Source organism: Choloepus didactylus, chromosome 5, assembly GCF_015220235.1.
Source record: "Choloepus didactylus isolate mChoDid1 chromosome 5, mChoDid1.pri, whole genome shotgun sequence".
Classification (NCBI taxonomy): Eukaryota; Metazoa; Chordata; class Mammalia; order Pilosa; family Megalonychidae; genus Choloepus; species Choloepus didactylus.
In genome coordinates this window covers 119,783,854-119,803,413 of record NC_051311.1, presented here as the reverse complement: position 1 = coordinate 119,803,413, position 19,560 = coordinate 119,783,854, and the positions used below count along the sequence as shown (strand labels likewise).

Here is a 19,560-nt window from a genome sequence, read left to right as displayed (position 1 = left end):
AGTAAGCATGCTGAATATTCGGCAGCCACGATGCAGTGTGGGGAAACCATGGGTTGGCATTTGGAGTCAGACTAGTTCTTTTTTAAAAAACCCAACAGCGGCAGCAGATACGGCAGCGAGAACCGCACAGTGAAGGGCGGAGGAACAGGCTGTGCGAACGCCTCAGTATCTGGCATGAAAGATAGCCTTTCGCACACCCGCTGCTAACTGTCTCAGAGAGAGGAAGGCAGAGGGGAGCCAAGAGGGGAAAATAACCACACTCCTTAAGCCATCTTCCCAGCGGCTGGGAACACTCCTGCCCAGCGCCGGCGCCACAGCCCAGAGCCGTGCCAAAAAACCCAGTGTGATAGGAAGTGTTTCCAGCAACACATACACACCACAATATCGAGCATGGACAAAAGCCTTTCATGCACCCACAGCTAACTGTCCCAGAGCTAGGAAGGTGGAGCTGTGCGAACAGGGGGAAATTAACACGCCCCATACAACCATCCTTACAGCAGACTGGGAATGCTCCTACATGGCCCGGCAGCCCAGAACTTCCCTTGGGGGATGGCGCTCACCTGTGACATAGCACAGCCCTCCCTCAGCAGAGACCCTAGGAGGGCATGGCTTGGAAGAGGGACCCACTCGGAAATCCCAGGAACCATATGCCAATACCAAGGATTTGTGGGTCAGCGCCAGAGACAATCTGTGGTGAGACCGAAATGAAGGTTTAGACTCTTGCAACAGCCTTAAATCTCCAGGAACACCTAGGAGGTTTGATTATTAAAGCCGCCCTCCCTCCCTATCTGCTCAGACACACGCCCCACATTCAGGGCAGACAGCACCAACAAAACACCCATATTTAGTGCACCAGTTGGACCCCACAAGAATCAGACCCCCACACACCACAAAGACAAAGTTGGGGAGAACTGGCTTGAGGGGAACAGGTGGCTCACGGGCGCCACCTGCTGGTTAGTTAAGAGAAAGTGTATGCCACCAAGCTGTAGATCTGACAAATTAGAGATTAGTCTTTCAATTAGTCTAAATATCTTAAAAGAACCCTATCAAGTTAAGCAAATGCCAAGAGGCCAAAACAACAGAAAATTCTAGAGCACATGAAAAAAACAGACGATATGGATAACCCAAACCCAAACACTCAAAGCAAAAGATCAAGAGGAGACGCAGTACTTGGAGCAATTAATCAAAGAACTGAATACAAACAAGACCATGGCACAGGATATAAAGGACATGAAGAAGACCCCAGAAGAGCATAAAGAAGAAATTGCAAGAGTAAGTAAAAAAATAGATGATCTATGGAAATAAAAGAAAATGCTGACCAAATTAAAAAGATTCTGGACACTCATAGTACAAGACTAGAGGAAGATGAACAACAAACCAGTGACCTGGAGGAGGACAAAAAGAAAAATGAAGAAACAAAAGAAAGAATGGGGAAAAAAATCGAAAAAATCGAAACGGACCTTAGGGATACGATAGATAAAACATCCAAATATAAGACTTCCAGAAGAGGAAGAGAAGGGTAAAGGTCTAGGAAGAATATTCAAAGAAATTGTTGGGGAAAACTTCACCAACCTTCTACACAATATAAATACACAAAGCATAAATGCCCAGTGAATTCCAAATAGAATAAATCCAAATAAACCCACTCCAAGACATATTCTGATCAGACTGTCAAATACTGAAGAGAAGGAGCAAGTTCTGAAAGCAGCAAGAGAAAAGCAATTCACCACATGCAAAGAAAACAACATAAGACTAAGTAGTGACTACTCAGCGGCCACCATGGAGGTGAGAAGGCAGTGGCATGACATATTTAAAATTCTGAGAGAGAAAAATTTCCAACCAAGAATTCTTTATCCAGCAAAGCTCTCCTTCAAATTTGAGGGAGCTTAAATTTTTCACAGACAAATGTTGAGAGATTTTGCTAACAAAAGACCTGCCTCACTTCAGATACTAAAGGGAGCCCTACCAACAGAGAAAGAAAGAAAGGAGATAAAGATATGGAGAAAGGTTCAGTAATATATTGTTGGATTTGATTTGCTAATATTTTGTTGAGAATTTTAGTATCTATAATTATAAGAGATATTCGTTTGTAGTTCTCCTTTCTTGTAATATCTTTATCTGGTTTCATCATCAGGGTAATGCTGGGACTTGTGCAACTTCTCCCCTTCAGTCTCATCAAATCTATAATTGGATTTAAAGAATAGGTGCTACCTCATTAGGTTATTATGCAGGTTAAACCACTAAATACATGTAAAGCACATACAACAGAGTCTAGTACATAATAAGTAATAAATATATATTTTTTAAAATGTTGCTTTCTTGGAAGTAAATGCTACATGATTACAATTCAGTATTCAATTACCATGTTGTTAGATTTCACTTGTCAAAAAGAAAAAAAAAAAACAAAGCTTTTTCTAAAACTTAAATGAAAATGCAAAGGATCTAGAATAACCAAAACAGCATTGAAAAAGAGAAACAGTATGAGAAACTAACCTAACTTAAATAAGGCTTACCAAAAGGCTTCAGTAATCAAGACAGTGTGTACTGGAAAGAGAACAAATACGTAACTCAATGGACGATAACAGACCCACATTTAAACAGTCAACTGATTTTTCACAGTAGCACCAAAGCAATTCAATGTGGAAAGGAAAGTATCTCAACAAATGGTGCTGGAAATCCGGAGATCCATATGGGATAATAAACAAACCTTAATACTACCTAAGACAATACACAAAAATTAGTCTGAGACAGATCAGATATCTCAACATAGAACTAAAATGATAAAGCTTCTAAAAGAATTCAAGGAGATATTTTTGTGGTCTGGACCTAGGCAAAGATTTCTTAGATAGGAAACAGAAAGGAATAATCATAAAAGAAAAAGTTGCTAAATTGGACTTAAGTAAAAATTCGCAACCTCTTCTCTTTAAGTGACACAATTAAGAAATGACCAGGTGAGCCACCAATAAGGAGAATAAATTTCTAAAACATATATTTTAAAAAAGACTTATATTCAAAAAATATTTAAAAGTCCGATGACTCAACAGTAAACAACCTAATTTTTTTAAAAATCTGGGCAAAAGACATATTCAAAGAAGACATGCAAATGACCATACAAATAAAAATGTGCTCAACATTATTTTTCACTAGGGAATTGCACATTGAAACCACAAAGTCATTCTGCTACACACTCATTAAAATAGCTAAAATTAAATGAAGACTGAAAAATGCCATTATATGAAGTTCTAGAACAGGCAAAACTAATGTATGGTAAAAAAAAAAAAAAAAAATTAGAAAAGTAGTTGCCTTTAAGGAGAACAACTGACTGGAAAAGGGCAAAGAAAACTTATTATAAGTGATGAAAATGTTCTATATCTTGATAGGAATGTGGGTTACACAAGTCCATGCTTCTGTCAAAATCACCAATTTATTTAAGATTTATGCATTCTACTGTATGCACTGCAATTTTTACCACACACAAAAAAAAATTGAACTTAGTAGATGTACTTTTCACAGTAATTTTGGCGGCCATTCTGAAATTATTTTATGTTCTAGGACTGAGAAAATTTATATGTTCCCTGAAATTTAAAATTTAGAGAAGTGTTGGGTGAGAACACTTGTAAATGAATTTTAATAAATGGAAACCCAGTATTTCCATGAAACTGCTTCAGGTTGTTTTTATCGCTTCATCATTACTTCAAAATTTGAAACTTTAGAGAAGTTGAAGTATTGTTTATTTAGTTTACCAGTCTGGATTCAAAAATTATAAAAACAAACAAGGCAAATGTATTAAAGTTCCCAGTTAGCCACAGTATGTGTGTGTGTGGTGTTTTTTTATCTAACTCTTAATTTTTTTGTCTAGTTAAATTGATAAAATTGTATTTCATCAATATATCTATTTTAAGAAATTTAACAGCAAATAATCACTGATATATTAAATAACTATAATGCTAGTTTTTCCTACTCATTTTTGATTTTAAAAAAAAAAGGAAAAATATCTTTGTAAATCACCGCTTAGGCTAATTTCTTTATACATTCTAGCATTATTCATATATTAAATATAAGCAATCTTCTCGTTTTACTTCTGGTATTAAGCTGATTCAACAACCTGTCATATACAGGAAAGAAGTATTTTTTAAAAGTTAATACAATTAAGTGGCAGGTTTTCAAAATCAGTGTGAAACTAAAGCTTACAAAACTAAAGGAGAACATACAGTAATTTCTTTTGAAGAGACATCAAAAATCTTAACAACCATCTACTAAAACAAAAGGAAATACGTATACATTTTCTCAAAATAAGGACACTGTTAAATTCCCCAGAATGTGCCAGAAATGGGTGTTTCTAATTTTACTGAATTTTAATTTTACGGAAGTATTATATGATACTATTGTTTGGTAATCATATCTGAATTTCCTTGAAAAGCAACTATTTCTATAACAGTAATTTCAAAAATAAAGTAAATGTAAAAATCTATAGGACAGTTAAAAATCTAAGACAATAAAGCTTCAAAAAGGCCATACTTATATTTCTTTGTTTCCATTTTTAAATAATTCTCAATGCTTCATCAGTTTGGATTCAGAATGCCAGACTCTTCTTATGTTTTGATGTGAAACCTGCTGAAAGACCTAAGTGACAAATTTCTTTAGATCACAAGATATAATAAGTCCTTATGTCTTCAGAGACATCTTGCTAAGCTACTTTATCTTTGCCTTTTACATTAAATCTAAAGTGAAAATTAGGATGGTTTAATATCTTACCAAAGATCACTTAATGAAAATTCATATGAAGTGAGCACACCTCTTAAGGGGTGGGGGGTGAGGGGGGGGGGGGACTTGGGGCAAGGACATAAAATTACACAAAAATGAGTAAGACAGAGTCCAAGCTGCCTTCAAGATAGTTATACTTGCCTGAGATAAACACCAAGTTCAACTGAAACCACAGATAACAGTAGCTAAATTTGAAGAAAACTATATCACACAGGTTGTCAGGATGACACAAAGGGATAAAATTTTACTGCACATATCTGAAAGAAATATCAGAAATAGAAGCTTTGGAAACAATCCTTTTAAAAATAATAATTGCATTATACTAATCACTGACATAGGAACACAAGACAAAAGAAAACCAAAAAAATCTATCCTTAAATCATGGATAGAAATAAAGAATAGAAACAGACATTTATTTAGAAATGTCTTTCTATACGAAATGTCTGTTTTCAATTATTTGAAATTTACTAGAAGACACAAATCATTTAAAAAATCTGTAATTGTTTCTAAATTTTATAAGCATCCAAATAATATACATATGCATCACTTTTCAATATGACATTCCTAAATGAATGTGCAAATTTTATCAAGAGTGACACGATTATTAAATAATAAACTGCCTACACAAGAAAGTATAAACTAGCAAGTATATAATTAAAATAAAATAACACATTCTATTTGTTTTAAGAAATCTATCAAATTCAGTACTATTCTTAAAAGAGACAAAACTAGGCTTCATTTTTAAAAAAACAATTCCAAAAAATCCATTTTCAGTAATTTGAAGTTCCACAAAAAACAGTAACTAAAGTTACTTCCTTTCAACTGTAACTCACAGTTTACAAGTATTTAGCAGTTAGAACAAAGAAGTGATTTAAATGTAAAAAAATAAAACACCAAAGAGACTAATGCTTTAAATTAAAAATCTGAAAAATATGAAATCTTGCTGACGTTCCTAATAACTTACGAATACCATCAAATTTAGTTTTGTAGGAAACACTCAGAAGCCAAATATTTAAAATGTGAAATAAATAAAAGTGCTAACAGCACTGCCTAGAGAATAAATTGATATCCTAACTTTATAAGGAAAATGGTTCAGTACCTACATAATTGGCCTTATACTCAAATAAGGAGACTCTAGATGTTATATACATATAAAAGGAAACTGCAAGCATTTAATAGTGTGGAATTAGCTATAAAAGTGAAATAGCGTCACAGATCATTTTTTAACCTCAACCTGGGTAACAGCTGGATTCTGGGATTCTTAGTTTTAGGAACCTTTCCCCCCTCATTCCTCACCCCTGCCCACTTTCCCATTAAGAAAAAAAAAAAAAACAAGTGTCAAACTGAGTTTACAAAGGAAATACAAAATTTAGGGTCTAAAAGTTTGATCTTATTCCTATTTTCATGGTTTGATAGAGACCTCTAGAGAAGAAAAACTCACCAACCTCTGAAATTTATCTTTTGAAAATTAGTATGTTCAAAGCAAGGAATCACTTCATTTCTAGTCTTACACAGACACATTAACCAACTGTGGTTAGCTAATTAGCAAATCGGTGGTTCCTATTTCTTTAACTAACAAAGAGAACATTCATCCACTAGGCTTTAGTGACATAACAGCAATCCTCCTTTATGGAGCTTTTTAAACATCTTCATCAAACATTTATTTTATATTTAGTAACGCAATTTGCTCTATGAATAATTTGTAATAGTAAAAGTTTTTATTAATTCAGCAAAGAACAATCAGTTATTATTAAGTGGGGTAGTCATTCATTTATTCATCAAACATTTACTGAATACTAAACATACAAGGGACTGTGAAAACAAATAAATAAGATAGGGTGCTATATCCCAAGAAAGCAGGAATATATCACTAAATGGATCTAGAAATATCCAAAGGAAGGGCACTCAACACAAAGAGATAATTACCTAAAAAGACCTCACAACTAAAAGACAGAATTTTTAATTGGTTTTTATCATTTAAACTGCACTAGATAACAAAAAGGAGTATGTTTTTAACTGAAAATTTCCCAAGTAATTTTCAATTAAATTTAAAAAGTAGATGGCAAAAGAATTTTTTAAAAATGAAAAATCCATAAGAGATAATGTAAAGCATCTTTCTTTTGGAAGAGGTCATAGTCTAATCATTTTAGAGAACATGAAAGGACAAATTCAACTGTCTTTTTGTATCCTATATTCTAGATATACTTATATACAAAAACAGGACATGTATATTTTCTGAAATGTATAAACAAATATTTATTATTACTGGAATATATTTACCAACTGAGACCCTTATTTCAGCACACACATATGCATCCTTCATGTTACTAAATAACACTGCCACTATTGTAGAGAGGCTTTTCTCTCACTCAGCAATTATTCACAAAGTCCTAGTGAAGCATAGCATAATTTTTGATCATGTACAACAGGGGAAAAAAATGAGGCACAGAGATGTTAAATTACTTGCCAAAGATCTAAGAAAACTCTAGAGGCAGCACAGAAAATAATAGTTGGAATCTACTAATTACAGTCCACTGATAAATTCAATTTCCCATTGATATAAGAAAAATTATACATGTAAGTTCACATATACACATATATACAAATAACTGAACAAGTAAGGAAAATAATTAAGAAGGAATTTTCTATATAGCCTGAATTACATAGAGAAGTGTGGTTTCAAAATCAAAGCTGCTAAATTGGAGCAGGTTCTAGTGAACCCTGAAAAATAAATACAGAATATTCAATAAAATATTGTAAATTAAATTATTACCCATGAATTCAATTTTATAAGAGAACGGAACAAACATACATAATCAGTATAATGTTATCTCCGAAGAAGCACTGAAATATATCTTAAAAAGTAAAATAAAGTCTAATACAAAATGTCTTAAAATCAAAGTTAAAAAAATAGCATGTATTTATAATAGTTAACAAGCAACTAAATCATGTAGGTGTGAACCCTTCAGGGGGATTTGCAAGCAATAATGGTGCCAATTTCAAAATAAAAGAGATGTTACAGAAAATGGCAGATACAGCTTATAAGTTTACTTTTCTTTAACACATGAAATTCCACATAAAATAAAATTGTTTTTAACCCAAGAGCAACAGTGTGAACTGAATGCATTTTTTGGTTTTTTGTTGGTTTTTTTTTACAAAAAGATTGTATTATAACCATAATACATTTTTATGGCATTGTTTGATATCCAGCTTATCTTGAACTCAAAAAATACTGCTATAAAATATTTAATTCCTTCTTTAGTATCTCTTTAAACCCTTCATAGAAAAATTATGATATTATCTTCTTCACAAGGTAAAAACACGGAAGAGGACTTTGTATATCCATCATTTCTAGGGTAACAAAAATATCTTTACCTTCCAGAAGACTTTCACAAAATTCCAGACACTGTTATGGTGCAATAATGCAATTAAGATTGAAAATTTTATAACAAAAACTAAGGAAATAAATGTTAAGAAAGGCTAATACTATTTAAAAATCTTATCAAGATTAGAAAAAAGAAGGTACCTGCATTTTTTTAAGATGTCTAAGATATGATGGGTTGGGGCTACCCTTGTTATAAAGTGGTTTTTGAATTGCTAAGTGCATTCATTTTCTAAATTCCTTCTTTCAAATGTATGACCAAAAAAATCTGATGAAAACATGTGGGTCTTATAGCAAAAATGCCTAAATCAATATAATTCCTTAAAAAAAAAAAAAAAGGTAGATACATACGTTTACATAATTAAAATATGTATCAGCAGCTCTCTAAGTTTTTAACTACTGTTTCAAATTAATCATGCTCCACAGCCCCAACACCAATTCCAATTTCTTCAGGATTGAGTTTTTGTTTGTTCCTTACATAAGACTGTTTTTAAGTTTTTTCTTTAGTTTTCCTTTTGGTTGTTAGTTTTTACACTCAATTATGTTATGTCTATACTAAGGATTTTTTTTTTAACTTTATTTCAGCAAATTATATAGCAGTCAGAATTATTCATGTTTATCACCTATTCTAGAACCACTTTACCCTGAATTTATATGAGCCTTCAGGAGAGCTTCTAGGAACATTATACATTAACTACTTCAACAAACACTAGTCAAATATTCTAGATTCTTAACTTCTTATTCTTATATAATATAAATATTATAAATAATATTATATTCTTGCACTTTGTATTTCTTCACTGATTTTTCCCTTTCTCCTTACGTTCCTCAATGGTAGTATAAGACACTCATAAAATTTAAAAGTTTATGCCATTATTTAAAGAATTAAGAAGAAATTATATTTTTAATAACTGAAACAAATTACATCATTTCAGGAGCAATATTTAGGATCATACAACAGAGCTAATAGATTTATTTTATCAGCCTAAATGTACTCTCTTTGAAATATTTAATTTCTATGTCCTCAATTTATTTAATAGGACTTTACCAAAAGACTATTTTTGGAAGAAATCAGAAATAATTCCCTTAACATACTGTAAGACTTTCTTTGTCACTGTCCTTAGAAAGAGTGATATTTCTTAAATGAGCTTTCTGCCTGTTTAGCCACCCAAACTCTCATCCCATCCACAGCTTTGAAATACTTCATCTCAGCAAGAGACAAATGGCTAAAATTAGCAGTTTCTAGACCCATAGAAATAGCCACTGTGCAAAGCATCAGCTGAAATTCCTGATTAGCATTATGACTTAAAAAAAAAAAAAAAAAAAAAAAAAAAAAAAAAAAAAAAGAGTACCACAACAAAACAAAGAAACAAAGAGAAAAAAAAATCTATCTAGGCCATCTTTTCACCTTTCTTTATGTCATAAGAAAGAAGCATTTAACACATTCATTTTGAGAAGCAGTAAGGAAGTGCTAATGAAGCTCAGGTCAAAAAAAAAATTTTATCATCATTGCTAATATGCTACAACTTTTATAATATGCTAACAAGCTTAATAACTGCATTGTTTCATAATATAAAACAAAATAATCTCAGCATGAAGTGTTTGGATCAAATTATTTTTGTGGCCTCTAAATATCAAGCACTGTCAACTTCTCATATCAAAAGAAAATTAATTCTCATGTGTTCAAAATCCAGATTATTACTTGTATTTACATCTAAATCCAGAGTATAACCATGTGTGGCAGGTTAATAAATGGATGAAATCTGTTTCTGAAGTACTGTTTCTACTAAGTAAGACTTTAAGGAAGGTCCTATACTGTGATTTTTTTTTTCATTATTTCTGTGATGAGAAAATGATGAAGATGGAACTTTAATCCCCCAAGGACAAGGTCTTAGCATCCAACTTACCTGACAAGATTTTCATTGTCTCCAGTTCCCTTGCAAGTTGCACATTCAGTTCTTAAATCCTCAGCCTTGGGCTTCTTTTGTAACACAGACTGCCTTTGTCTTCTTTCTCTAGGAACTCTTTCCTGTCATTCAAGGGAGAATAAAACAAAACAGAACAAAAACAATATCATGTATCAGGAAAACAGAAATAATTTTAAGCAAGAAAGTTCCTCAAAATTTAGACTATATAGAAAATGCTTAACTTATTCCAACCTCATGTTTCTCTTCTTCAGGAATGAAACTTCGTTTTCGTCCTCTGGTTCTCTAAAACATACAAACAAACAAACAAAAATCCACAAAAATATCTAATGTTTAATTAACAGTAAAAATAAATCTCTTATGTTAAATGTTACCACTTAAATAAGGCACTTGAAAAAATAATATTTATAATTAATGCTGTAATCTACTATTGCATTATGTTACAATTTCTGTCACAGGAACTAAAAACATGACATATTAAATACACTTTCACAGAGCTTTCCTTTTAAATAAGTAAGAATCTGATAGGAAAAAAAAGTTCTCCCAAAATTATCTGGAGGTATTTTTTTTAACAATTCATATATATATATATCACATCTGTCATTTACTCATTTAAAACTTCCTAACTTATAACTTACACAGCTGAAACACTAAACCTGGAATCATACTATGACTACTGTATGCCACGTATGTGTGCTGTGCATGCATACATATTTGTGTACAGTAAAGACACAATCAATTTTTGATTAATAGTCATAACAAAGTAGAAGAAAAGGACTCAGATGACCCAAATTCTAGTTGAAATTGTAGTGGACCCTGACCCATTTTCTATAAACCACCCCCCCTCCCCTCCCCCACCAACTGCTAAAGCAGCTCCCTCCCTAACTAGGTGGTAAAAGTTTCCATTTCTCTTTTCTCAGAAATTCCCACCTACACACCCCACAGAAAAGTTCTTGTTATAACAGCTCTAGCCAGACCATGCCTTAATTAGTTTTAACCAAGACCTGTACTTGAAACGACTCCAAGACATAAAATACCCTGAGAGAGAAATTAAAATGAGTAGAGACAAAGGAAAGAGGACTATTGAACCTAAAAGAAAGCAGGAAGTCTGACCATTACAAATTCTGGCAACATCACAAGCCCACTCCTGAAGATAACAGAAACCATAAGCCAATGACAATAACCAACTTGCTATCCCTAATTTAAATGGAGACACAGCCAATGATAATAGTCAACTTGCACTCCTAAATGTGAGTGCTTACTTGCCAATCCAAATGTGTCAATACTCCTAACATCCCTAGCCCTACCTCCCTTTGTTTAATTCAATAAATATCCCTTTACCTTCCCAGCTCAGATAGACAGACCTAAGGAACTATTTATCCTCCTGTATCCACAAGGCTAGCCTTTGCTAAGTAAACTTTTCCTCTTCACAAAATCCGGTGTCTACTGATTGATTTTGTGTGCATCAGGCTAGAACTCACTTTTGAGCCATAACAAAATAAAACTAATGAAAACATAGTATAAAATGACTTATTTAAAATTTATTTAGTTAAAACTAACCACTTTATTTCAGTACACATTTAGCATTTGACAGACCAGATCCAAAGGTTTAAAAATAATATAAGTAAAATAGTATTTGGAACCAATATGTCAAAAATCTCCACCCACTTAACCAGCCTCTATAGAGTTAATAATCACCAAGCGGAGAACACTCCTGGAAGAGAAAGGAGGCACCACTACCCCAGGCTACCAAATAATTCCAAACCAAATTACTTTCTAATAAATATATATCGATGTTTTCCTAAATTACTGTAATTTCAATTCTTCACAACCCAGAGTTCATTGTTAGTTAATATGGTTAATTGCATACTGTTCAATCAGTCCCTAGATCATCAGAGTTGATTAAATTAGCCCTTCAAAACGAATAAATTTGTAGATCATTTATCTGTTTATATCTGTTTTGCCACTCAATGTTTTCATTACATTATGGAAGGAATTAGGAAGAAAGAATAAGACTCTGTCCAGAAAAGGGCTTTAAATGCCAGTCCTATATCTACTATCCAAAGAGTAATGAGCTCTGCTCTTTAAAATATAGGTCATGGACCATAAATACTGGCATCCCCTGGGAGCTTGTTAGAATGCAGAATTTCAGGTCCACTCCAACACACCAAACTAGAATCTACCCAATTAGATAGCCCTGTATAATAAAATGACCATTAACATAACCCATTACCCAAAGTGTATTTAACACTTATCACATTATGAATACTTTCAAAGAAAAAAATAAAAGATATTTAGCCCAAACACAACTATTCACAATACAAGTCTTTCAACCAAGAAAAGATTAAGAACTGTGACTTTATTTCTATTTCTAGTGAAGTGGCACCAACTGTAACCATGGCAACTCATAATAAACCTTACACATAGTGCCCTTAAATCAATCAGAAAAATCAAAGGGAGCTTAAAAAAGGGAGAAGTGGTACAAAAAAAGCAAAGCAAAACAAAACAAAACAAAAACAAAAAACACAAAAACGTGTTTGACTCATGCAACAAATTTAAATTATCAAAGAGCTTGCCTGCCCCCTCTCAGATGTATCAAAGTACTTAGAACGGGGCCCTCATTTCATTATATGTGTGGATGCTGACACAAAATACTTTAGAAACAATGTAAATAAAGCAACAAGGTGAAAATATGTGCAAGAAGGAAGAATTTTATTTAACAAGTATGTGATTTAGAACTTAACACAAAAATATTATCTACAAATTCAAATTATAATAATTGGATCAATGCCAAACCAATTGTGAATTGTGGAATTCACGATTCCAAAGTGTTTCATTCTGAAAGTAATTATTAAGCTAATATGCCCAAGACACAATAACAATCAGAGCAATTTAGATCACCTGGCTCTTTTACCTGCCTATGGTATTTTTACTTGAAGAGAGGTGGGTGCCACAACATCCACAGAAGAGAAAGGCCGTGACACTAGAAACAATGTACCTAAGTCGAAATTTTAAAAAAGTATTTTAACTACAGGGCATCATTTTAATGGTATACCCATCTGAAACAAATAATTAACTATTTCAATAACTTCTCTCCTATTCAGATTAGAAACACAAAAAAAATTTAATTAGTTCTTTATTGCTGAGGTTATTTTAATTTACAATTAAGTCAAATGCATGATGATTTTCCCAAGGTTAGAATGATCCATTGGGCAAATGAACTAAATTTAAAACTAAAAGTAGTGCCCTCAACATCTCTGATATCACCAAACTGAAATTCGTATGTGCACTGTTTTCTCTAAATTTACCACTTAGTTATGACAAATCAACATTTACACAAATCACAATATGTGTCATATGTGGTTAGACGAAACAAGGAATGCCTCCCTATGTAATTTATACATAAAAAGAGGAAATGTGTATTCATGAGCAAAATTCCAAATTCAATGTTAATTAGCACAATTAGGTCAAACCTTGAAAATCTCTGTTAATCTAACTTCAGATTCATGTTATGGAATAAATGCCAGTACCACTCTGGTAGCTGTTCAAAATACTTCAATATAGGATTTATTCCAATATATACATAATTCTCCTAAAATTTAAATATGTTTTCAATTATGAAACAATATATTGAAAGCAAATCATACACTAAAGCTTAAAAAATTCAAAAGAAAAATGCCATATATACATATATAAAAATATAAATATAAACAATGTGTGAACAAAACGCCATCTGTTTCTGTTGGCTATCAGCACACAACAGATGGAATGGTGAGCACCAAAAGTATTTTCCCTTCTTGTCAAATGGCTACAGACTTTATTTTTATCTAATTTAATTTATATTAACATGGTTAGGGAAAACACATGGAGGAAAAAAAAGAAAATAATGACCAATTTAGCTTCATTATAAATTAAAATAACCACAGGTCCAAACATACAAATAAAACATACAATTTCAATAAGTGTTCCTATAAAACCCTTCTCATGGATAATGGTACATAGAAAATAAGTAATATCCTGACACTCTATCTGTTCCTCATTCACTTTTGTCATATTCCTGGAAATAAAACAAAAATGATAAATTTCCAAGAGGCAAAAAGCATAACAGGAGCTTTGTGTTCCAAATGAGATTACTTGGGCTAAGGACACTCACAGTGGATCTCTTCCAAGTAGCCAAAGTGAGTTAAGTATGGTCCAGTTCACCACACAAATTTTTTGCCAGGGTATCTTCTAAGGATCTAGGACAGACAGAGGTTTTTAAAGTACCTCAGAGGTTGCTTTGAGTCTGATAATATGTAACTCGCAGAACTAAATAACCCTGCCTTCCCAGAATTATAAAAACTTATTTCAAGTAGTAGTACAAAGCCAAAGAGGAAAACAAAACATGTGCACATGCACAGTAACCTTTAGTCGGTTTAACAGAGCTGGATCCAAGAGGTACAACACTTTTCATAAACTTGCGTAAAAAAAAAAAAAAAGTATAACATATTCCAGATTTTCAGATTCTCCAGGACTTAAGCCCTAATTTTGTTAAATAGGATACTACTTTGAGTATGTGTAAAACTAGTTAAAAAAGAAACATAATAAAAGTAGGCTGTAGGATATTTGATTATCTCACAAATAAATACTACCACTTGTTAACAGGCTAGTAGTTCATATTGTTAAATGAGATAGAAAGCAAATTAAACATGTTTAAATCTCTTTCCACAATAACGATCTATAAGAAATACTGCATCCTGGTAAACAATACGGTTTCAGTTAAAGCTGCTAATAAACCACTTTAACTTTTTACTGCATTCATATTCCAAAGAAGGATATATAACAGAACAAAAACTTATAAATTAGGGAGAAAGATCCGAGAACTTCAAAGAAAGTAGAAAATGATGTATGTGTGGAAGGATAGGTCCAACAAATCTGTTGGCACTTGTATAAAAGATGAAAAGTCACTAGATGATATACAGTAGAAAGAAAATGAAAAAAAAATCTGAAAGCTTTCAAGTTACATTACAGTTATTACAAAAGATGACAAAAAGTACATCAATTTTAAAGTAACTTCAAAAAGGACATGGGTAAGCTAATTTATATTTTCTTCAAAAGTAATTTCCTTGCCTAAAAGCAAGTGAAAAGTTTCCACATAAAAAATAATGCAGAGAAAACATCTAAGTAACAAGGCACTTAAACAGAAGTATCCTATGCTGATTTTACAGTGATTATATAGTTTCACTAATAGAATAGGATAAATATCCAAGGAATGGGAACCAATTCCCTTCCTAACAAACAAGGGTTAGAAAAATACTCCTCCAAAGTACCTTGAATTCAGATGCATAGCCATGGTGGAAGATGGAAAAGAACTCATTTGCTAAATACTCACTGAGCATCTACTGCAAACCAAACCCCATGACAGAAAGCAGATATACAGTGGTGAGCAGAACAGCTCCTGTCCACTTGGAGCCTTTGATCCATTAGTCTATAGATACCAAGCAAATAATTACATGAGTAATTAATTGTAAGTATGGTAAGTGCACCAAAGTCAAGTATAAAACTAAAGTTATATGCTGCACAAAGCTTTCAAAATCTCAACTACAATCCATTTAAATTTAAATCCAATAAAGCCACTTAAATTTAAGTGAGTCATATGTTTATTACCCTGATAGCAACATAAAACTCTTTGCCTTATCAAAGATGAGAAGAGGGAAAATGCCTAACAAATAACTAAAAAAAACCTCATATACTAATAACCAAAATTTCCTTAGCACATAATTTAGAGAAATAAGCAATCCTAAAAAAAATTTTCACATCTATTTATCTGAAAAAGTTAAATGGTTGAAATATAAAGTGATTTTTTTTGCTGCTGCTATACTAAAACTAATTAATAACTTTAATTAATAAGTGAACTCTATTAAAACTAGCTTAAGATTTGACCCAATTAGCTTCTATGAAAATTTTGCCAAGTTAGTAATGCTTGAAGGCTGTTGACATTAAGATGGGTATCAAAAAAGCATGTTCTAGGTAAGACAGCTATAGGTATTACGATACCTAAATATAGTTTAAAATTTGTACAATAAATTTGATACCAAAGTCTCAAATGTTTTCACAAGCATCCAGCTTGATCCTTTTTGTTAAAATTTCAACTGATCAATATCAAGGCTTTGAGCTATGGAAAATGAGAACTTTCTCACTGGTAGACTATTCCCACTAAGTAATAGTCAAGTTTTAGTCTTAGTAGTTTACCCTCATTCTTTTATCTTCCTCTTCTATTTCACAACTATCAGGTTAACCTGCCTGGGATTTTAACTATAATTCTCAAATGATCACTATACTTTGTATTTTATACTACATTTATTTCAGGGTCAATTTTCTATCACTATAATTCCTTGAGGACATAGACCATGTCTTCATTTTGGTGTTCTATTCAGCCTCTAGCCTAATGCCTTACATAATTTATTGTTCAACAGACATATATCGAAAAAAATTAGTCTGATCATGATTAAAGAGTAGAGCAGGAAGTCACAAGCAAACACTAGAAAGTATTAAAACATCTAGATTCCCACAAAGACGATTTTTATGGTTTCATATACAGAACCATTCAACTCAGAAATAAATATGGCTAACTTCACTTACACAAAAGATACTGACCAACAATTTTGAAAACTGTCAACAAAATAAAACATAAATTCATGTTTCAATACATAATAAACAAAAATTCATCTAACGGTAATGTTTCTTGACTGGACTCTGAAGGTTTACTCAAGAGGACAGAAAAAGTTAAAGATCGTATGACTGAGACTGAGAATTGAGCTGCATGCATCAGAAGTCATGATCTGTTCTTTAAGTGCTGTGAGATAAAGCAGAAGATTAGCAAAATCAAAGTAGAAAGAATAACTGCAGAATTCTACACCTCTAAAAGTGTGAAAAGCAAAACAAGTCTTAAAATTAGGAGATTATAAAACGGTAAAATGGACTGTATGATACTAAACAGTGATGGCATCACAGGGCAGTAAAAAAGCAACCTACAAGGTCAATAGCATTACAAAGTTCCTTTGGCTCCAAGCCAATGAAATAACCCTGGAAATGTGAAAGGAAGAAGACACTATTTGAAATTAGTAGAAAGGAGTACTATAATAAAACTCATAGTCGAATGATTAGAACCACATAACATTTTAAGAATTTCAAGAAAAATATATATATATATTTTTTACTCAAGTAATACAGGAATCAGAAGGAAACACTATATATGCAATACGGCACTTTACATTTAAAGGTAGGCACTGTCTTATACTCAGGTTTTTGTGAATAAAAAGAAGAAAAGCAATTCTCCTAGTACAAAAGAAGCTATATTACGTTACGAAAAGAGATTCCAGTCCCAAAGACTAAACATTTTAATTCCTGTATTATATGAAAAAAGTTATCCTCAAGTATTGTTATGAACACAGAAGTTAAAATTACTAGGAAGTTCTCTTCAGAATAAAAATTACACATATAAAAGTTATTATTTTATAATATGACATTACCATATATACTGAATGTATAAATGCAAAGCACAGGCTCAACTACTAAAAGATAAGTAAGTTGTATTAAAGCAGAATTTTGAAATAGACATTGGCAATGGATGGTATAAATGGTAGGGATTTTGTAGAACCGAAGTACTTAATGCAATAAAAATAAAAGGGGCTCTCCTTGCCAATGTCTCTAATGAGAAAAACCATATATTCATTAGGTGGCTTCTATAAATAAAGAAGACCAGAGAAAGAATAGTAAGAAGTCACTGGGTTAACAAAGGCTGATATATCATCTAACACAAGAAACTTTATTCTTTAAGATTCTACACTTCACCCATGTTACTTCCTTTCAATTAACTGAAAAAAGAAAAAGAAAGAAAGAAGGGGAAAAAACTATGACTCACTCATAATTACATGGCAAGCACTGAGGGCTCAACTGGCTAGGGAAGTAGTTGTTAACCCCTTCTCTATTTAAAATTCTGCTTGGCCTGTAAAAGGCCCAGGCTCGCTTTATTTGGCCTACACTGAGGTTATTCGCTTGGTATTATACTATTCAAGTCACCATCTCTATATTTCTGCTGTCAGTAATTCATTTACCCACTCAGTCAAGAATCTACCATGTGCCTTACACAATACTACAGTGGGCAAATATGGATGACAAAAACAATAGCCCTGTGCTCAAGGAGAAAAGAGAAGGGAAGCCAGGAAATTACTTTCTTGGGCACTTACCATGCCAAGCGAGCCCTACATTAGGCACTTTTAAAACTGCAGCTGGTTACTATGCTAGATTGTCTGTGATCAGTTTGGCACAGACACCACCACCACAACCTCTCTTGTTTAAGACTGGAAACCACATTTCTGATAGTTCCCTTCCCTGTACAGTTCCAGGTTAGCAACCTGAGACTTGAAAGGTATAAGTAAAGTGAAGGCCATTTTGCTCAGGAAGTTATAGGAGTCAGGTGCTTGGCTTTTTCAGATGCTGCAGCTTTGCAAATCTTTCCATTAGCTCCCACTTCACAGTCATGGCAGACTTTGCCCACCCAACAGTGTTCTTCAGTCTGAGACGTTCACTAGCAAGTTCTCTGACCTAATATCACCTCCTACTACCTGCTATTATTTCAAGGTAAGATATTCACTGTCAATTTCTCCAATATTTAGCAGAGATCCGCTGACTTATGGTGGCAGCTTTATTGACAGCCACGCTTCCAGCTGTGCCAATAGCGGTATAAACCCCACAATTCTCCACAAAGTGGTTTCTATTTTCCTGATCAAATCCTTAATGATACAGCAGCTAAGCAACTGTAAGCATGGGGAGCCTGTGATCCTGATTCAGGAGATATGCCTGGAATAATTGCTAGCAATCTTATCCAGAAAGGCAATGTAATAAAGCAGTTAAAGGCATGAGTTCAAATGATAAGCAAACTCTAAAAATTAAATTCAAGACTACAAGCTACCACGACATAGAAAGTGGGCAGAAATTGGATAATCAATGATTAAGGGGTACAGAATGTTCAATAAAATTCATTGTAAAGGATCGGAAATGAATAGCACAATACTGTGTAATGGTAGCGCAATACTGTAAGTGTAATTAACAAAGTGTTGAGTATGGTTGAAAGAAGAAGACTAGAGTCATGTATGTCACCAGAAGGAAAGTTAGAGGATAAAAACTGGAACTGTATAACTTAGTGAAAGCCAGAGTGGACAATGACAGTGGTTAACTGTATAAATATGAGAGTTCTTACTATAAACAAACATATGTCACCATTACAAAGGTGCAAGTAATAAGGTGTTTATATGGGAAAAAAATACAATTAATGTAAACTACGGTCTATAGTTAAAAGTAACATTGTGATATTCTTTCATTAATTGTAACAAAAGCACTATACCAAAGCTAAATGTCAATAATAGGGGGGATACAAGTGGTATAGGGTTTTTCTCTTCAGAAGAAATGAGAATGTTCTTATACTGACTAAAGTGGTGAATGCATAAT

At 32.8% G+C, this 19,560-nt stretch overlaps 1 protein-coding gene across 4 annotated transcripts in view; it reads right to left on the bottom strand.

Moving 5' to 3' along the window:
- PHF14 (PHD finger protein 14) overlaps nt 1–19,560 on the bottom strand; it is a 257,760-nt gene that overhangs the window by 126,484 nt on the left and 111,716 nt on the right. For 3 of the 4 annotated variants that reach the window (XM_037836790.1, XM_037836792.1, XM_037836791.1), the window contains exons 15-16: nt 10,306–10,356; nt 10,054–10,175 (exon numbers count right to left, since the gene is read on the bottom strand). In XM_037836790.1, coding sequence (XP_037692718.1) covers nt 10,054–10,175; nt 10,306–10,356 — 173 coding nt within the window. Of the gene's footprint in view, nt 1–4,901; nt 5,022–10,053; nt 10,176–10,305; nt 10,357–19,560 lie in introns of those variants that run through there. The other variant, XM_037836793.1, reaches the window with a different exon arrangement.